General features: G+C 35.2%; 1 protein-coding gene across 1 annotated transcript; it reads left to right on the top strand.

Annotated features, from left to right (window-relative positions):
* Positions 1-825: 825 nt before the first annotated feature.
* GJE1 (gap junction protein epsilon 1) lies at positions 826-2661 on the top strand. The gene is made up of 3 exons (XM_042985359.1): positions 826-864; positions 1547-1729; positions 2266-2661. Exons 1-3 carry the CDS (start codon positions 826-828, stop codon positions 2659-2661), a joined length of 618 nt encoding a protein of 205 aa, XP_042841293.1.
* The last annotated feature ends 2189 nt before the right edge of the window (positions 2662-4850 follow it).

The following is a 4850-nucleotide window of genomic DNA, read 5'->3' on the forward strand; positions in this document are numbered from 1 at the left end:
CCTTATCTGTTTTGGCCTCTGCTGATCTCAGCACCCATAATAATGCCTAGCAGATGATGTATCTACTGGAGGACAAAATAAAGGAAGGCAGGATTGTTCACACGATTTGTGCCAGATCCCGGTTTTATCTTGGTTGGTAGGAAACTATCTTTTACTTAGAATAGAGATCTAACCACAGATTTTTTATGTCCATGGTAAGCGTTTGACAAGAAGATAAATATGGCAACACATCAGTAATATCCGATGCTGTAACACCTATCATAATCTGTTACAATTTCTTAAATGTCCCAGAAATTAGTTCTATTCCATAAAGGTAAACAAGAAAGAATCAGGAATATTTTCTATGTGCTTATCTTTTCAGATACACCTAAATGGAGGGGGAGGGGGAAAATCACTTGACATTTTGGAGAAAACTCTAAGCTTAAGAGTCCACTGATTTACCAATAGGCAATTCTCAGGTAACTGAGAGGCACTGAGTGTTCAGAGCCCTTGTTGAGCTGGCCTCTTGCTTTGCTAACATGCCCGTCTGGCTGGCTGGCTATGCTGACAGTGTAAGTCAAGGGATTATTAGATTGAACACATGCCCTCAGCTTTTCTTTGTTTTTGTTTTGTTTTGGGACAGAGATAGGAAAGTTGACTGGGGCCCCAGAGATCTATGAAAAAAAAAAAAAGACAGAAAAGGAGGAGGGGAGAGAAATTTGCAGTGATAAGTGTTTTCTGCTGTAAGAGTCATGGGAGAATATGAGTTTGATTCTGGCAGAAGCAAAGTGGCAATGTGGGTCAAGAATTAACCCACAGGGATGCCAGGATAACAACACCTGAGACATGTCTCTAAATTACATCAAAAACTTCTATGAAGGATGTGTAAGTATTATGCAAACAAAAAACAAACAAAAATAATTGAGTCTTGTCTTGTATTTTAATCTGATTTGCATAAGTATTGATGAATGAGAACATCTACATATATGGAGAATAATATAAATATCAACCATATATTTCAAAATATGTCGAATTTAAAACTATATCCTGAATAATTCAGGGAGTACTTTTAGCTATTAGTGTTTTAAAGTAGCTCACTATCTCTCAATTCAATAATTAAGAAGTAGAAAATAAGCTGTAATGACAATTAAATAAACATCATTTGGTTGTTAAGATAGTATGCATACCAATGAGTTTAATGTTAGATTTGTTATCTAATTTTCTAAAAGAGGTCCCAGATATTCTAAGATTCTCTTGATTTTATTGCAGAAGGATTAGGGGGGTAAGGATATTCATTGAATTCAGAGCTGTTTAAATATTTCCAAAATTATACATTTGATTAGCAACGTGTCCCTGATAGTTGCATTTCATATTTTCAGAGTTAAAAGGGCTGGGCAATCTCATAATGCAGAATTTGTATTGGGCTTAATGATGTCTAAAGTTATATCTTGCTTCAGAAATTCATGAATGTTAAATATTTTTAAATGTGATCAAGAAAACATCCTTTAACATGTGCTTCTTTAATGTTTGTTGTCAAAACATTTTTTTCTCCTAAAATCACTAACAGGTGAAGCCTCCAACTGTGATTGGTCAATTCCACACCCTATTCTTTGGATCAGTAAGAATGTTCTTCCTTGGTGTGTTAGGCTTTGCGGTCTATGGGAATGAGGCTTTGCACTTCAGTTGTGATCCAGACAAAAGAGAAATAAACCTCTTCTGTTATAATCAGTTCAGGCCAATCACTCCACAGGTAAGTTTTTCTGTGGGCACGTAAGCCTTACTCTACACTGGATAAAAATTGGTTTCTTTTTAAATGTAAAATAATGTCACAATAAGATGAAGAATGTCCTAACAGGCATTGTTTGTAGAATTATTACTTTTTCTCTAACTGGCTGTATAATCCAGGTGAATTTATATGAGTTGGTCAAGAGTTTCTTCCATCTCCAGAATTCTGTTATCTATTGATGTTAGAATTATACTCTAGACCTGTAATTGGAAAATGGAAATTGGGTAGCTACTAAAATAAAGTACTTCATTATAATTAATAATTGGTAGATGATGACAGCAAAATATGACATTTTCACAATCACTAAGATGTTTAACATTTTAAATATCTTAGTAAGTAAACATGTTCAATAATACTATCTTCATTATATTATTTTTATTGCTTGCAAGACTTATGAAACATAGAATTCTTAAGTTTGCTTCTGTTGAGAGACCGTCTCTTTAGTGTGTTTTTGGTAACATGTGGATTGATTTGACTAAGATATTTCTGACATACTTTAGGTGTTCTGGGCGTTACAACTAGTGATTGTCCTGGTTCCTGGCGCTATTTTCCATCTTTATGCTGCATGTAAAAGCATCAATCAAGAATGCATTCTTCAAAAGCCTGTCTACACTGTGATTTATATCCTCTCTGTTTTATTAAGAATTAGTCTAGAGGTGATAGCATTTTGGCTTCAGATTCACCTCTTTGGTTTCCAAGTTAAACCTCTCTACTTGTGTGATGCTGGATCTTTTGGGGAAAAATTTACTATTATAAAATGCATGGTGCCAGAACACTTTGAGAAGACCATTTTTCTCATTGCAATGTATACATTTACTGTAATTACAGTAGTATTATGTGTTGCTGAAATTTTTGAAATCATATTTAGAAGATTATGCTTTCTAATTAGGCAATGACCAAAAGGTTGACTACCTGCCGATATGTCACAATTCTTTATCAGTCATGTTCATTTAGTTTCATCTTATTCACTGACTATCTCAATTTCACACATAAATATCTATTCTTTAAACTTATCTCAGTGTGTCTAAACTTTATGTCCAATATAAAATAGAATACTAAGTTCCAAGGCAAGTATTCTTGAACAAACATTTCATTCTATTTTAATTTTGTCACATATTAGAAAATATATACATAACTAATGTTAATTCTTTTAAAAATAGAACTTGTATAGAGTTCTCACACATATAACATCTTAATCACAGTATTTTGTGGCCAGAGAAGTTTTATTATCTCTTTTACAGAGTAGAAAATTGCATCTTAGGGGGGTTAATATGTATGCCCAAAGTCATACAACCACATTAGAATTAAGATCCCCTAAATATAAAGGCTGAACACTTTTGGCTAAACTTTGAGGGTGTAATTATATTTGCATTCATATAAATATAACTTACTTAAGTGCAAAAGTTGTAAATTAATTATTAAAGTCATTCTATAGTTTGATCACTAACTTAAAGAAATGGAGTAATTACATTTTTAATATTATACTGTTTTCTTGAAATTTTTAACATCAAATGATATGGTAATATAGCCACCAAATAAATTAAAAATGCTATGGCAAATATTGTGAATGGTTTCCTTGTTTCTTTTTTTTTTTTTAATGTTGATTTATTTTTGAGTGGGGGGGGGGGAGGCGCAGAGAGACAGGGAAACAGAAGATCAGAAGTGGGCTCTGTCCTGACAGCAGAAAGCCCTATGTGGGACTTGAACTCAAGAACTGTGAGACCATGACCTGAGCCAAAGTTAGACACTCAGTTGACTGAGCCACTCAGGTGTTCTCGTTTCCTTGTTTCTTATTGAAGAAAAAACAAAACAACAAAAAACAAAAAACTCTGTGCTCACAGATATCCTAATAATGATAGCTTTTATGGCCAAGATTATTGAAATGGAAAAGTATATTTATATTAAGTTAGACTTCCTAAAGAGTTATAAAATTATTTCAAAGAAATTTATATTAGTTCAGTGTATTCTTTTTATCTTTACCAATAATCATATCTATTTGATATCATTTGAAATCTTTTTTTTAAAGTTTATTTTGAGACAGGGACAGAGAGAGACCGCAAGTGGGGGAGGAGGTAAGAGAGAGGAGAGAGAGAATACCAAGCAGCTCTTGCTGTCAGAGCAGAGCCCGATATAGGGCTTGATCTCAAGAACAGTGAGATCATGAGCTGAGCTGAAATCAAGAGTCAGACACTTAACCAACTGAGCCACCCAGGCGCTCCTCATTTATAATCTTTATGTATGGCCGCCTTGTACTGATGCCTCATTAGTAAAGAAACTATAGTCAAATACTGAGGTTTTCAATTTTTCTTAACTATTATTCAGTCTATGCTTAATATCATGAATTTCTCGACTTAAGGATTTTAAATAATTGAGGCTTCCTCCACATAAAAAGCACAGGAGAAAAGCCAACTCACTTGCATTCAACAAAGAGCTGCTACGTATCTGTCGGTTAGCATGTACTGCATTAAGAGTTCATATACAAAGATTGGGGCGCCTAGGTGGCTCGGTTAAGTGCCCAACTTCAGCTCAGGTCATGATCTCATGGTTCATGGGTTCCAGCCCCGCCTCAGGCTCCACGCTGACAGTGTGGAGCCTGCTTGGGATTCTCTCTCTTTCCCTCTCTCTCTGCCCCTCCCTAACTTGCAATTTCTCTCTCTCTCTCAAAAATAAAAGATAAACTTAAAAAAAAAAAAAGAGTTCACATACAAAGATAACCAAGATTTACTATCTTTATGAAATGTTTAGTGAGTGGTCGGTGACATCCCAAAAGAGTGGGGCTGTGGAAATAGCCCACCCTGAAGGGAAGAAGTATTTATGTATTCACTATCTTTGTTTCAAATCACTGCAGGGCACCTGGGTGGCTCAGTCAGTTAAGGGTCTGACTTTGGCTCAGGTCATGATCTCACAGCTCCTGGGATCAGGCCCCACATCAGGCTCTGTGCTGTCAGCACAGAGCCTGCTTGCGATTCTCTCTCTCTCTCTCTCTCTCTCTCTCTCTCTCTCTCTTCTCTCTTTCTCCCCAACCCCTGCTCATGCTTTCTCTCTCTTTCAAAATAAATAAACTTAAAAAAAAAAAAAAAAGAAT

The sequence above is a fragment of the Panthera tigris genome, chromosome B2 (assembly GCF_018350195.1).
Source record: "Panthera tigris isolate Pti1 chromosome B2, P.tigris_Pti1_mat1.1, whole genome shotgun sequence".
Lineage (NCBI taxonomy): Eukaryota > Metazoa > Chordata > Mammalia > Carnivora > Felidae > Panthera > Panthera tigris.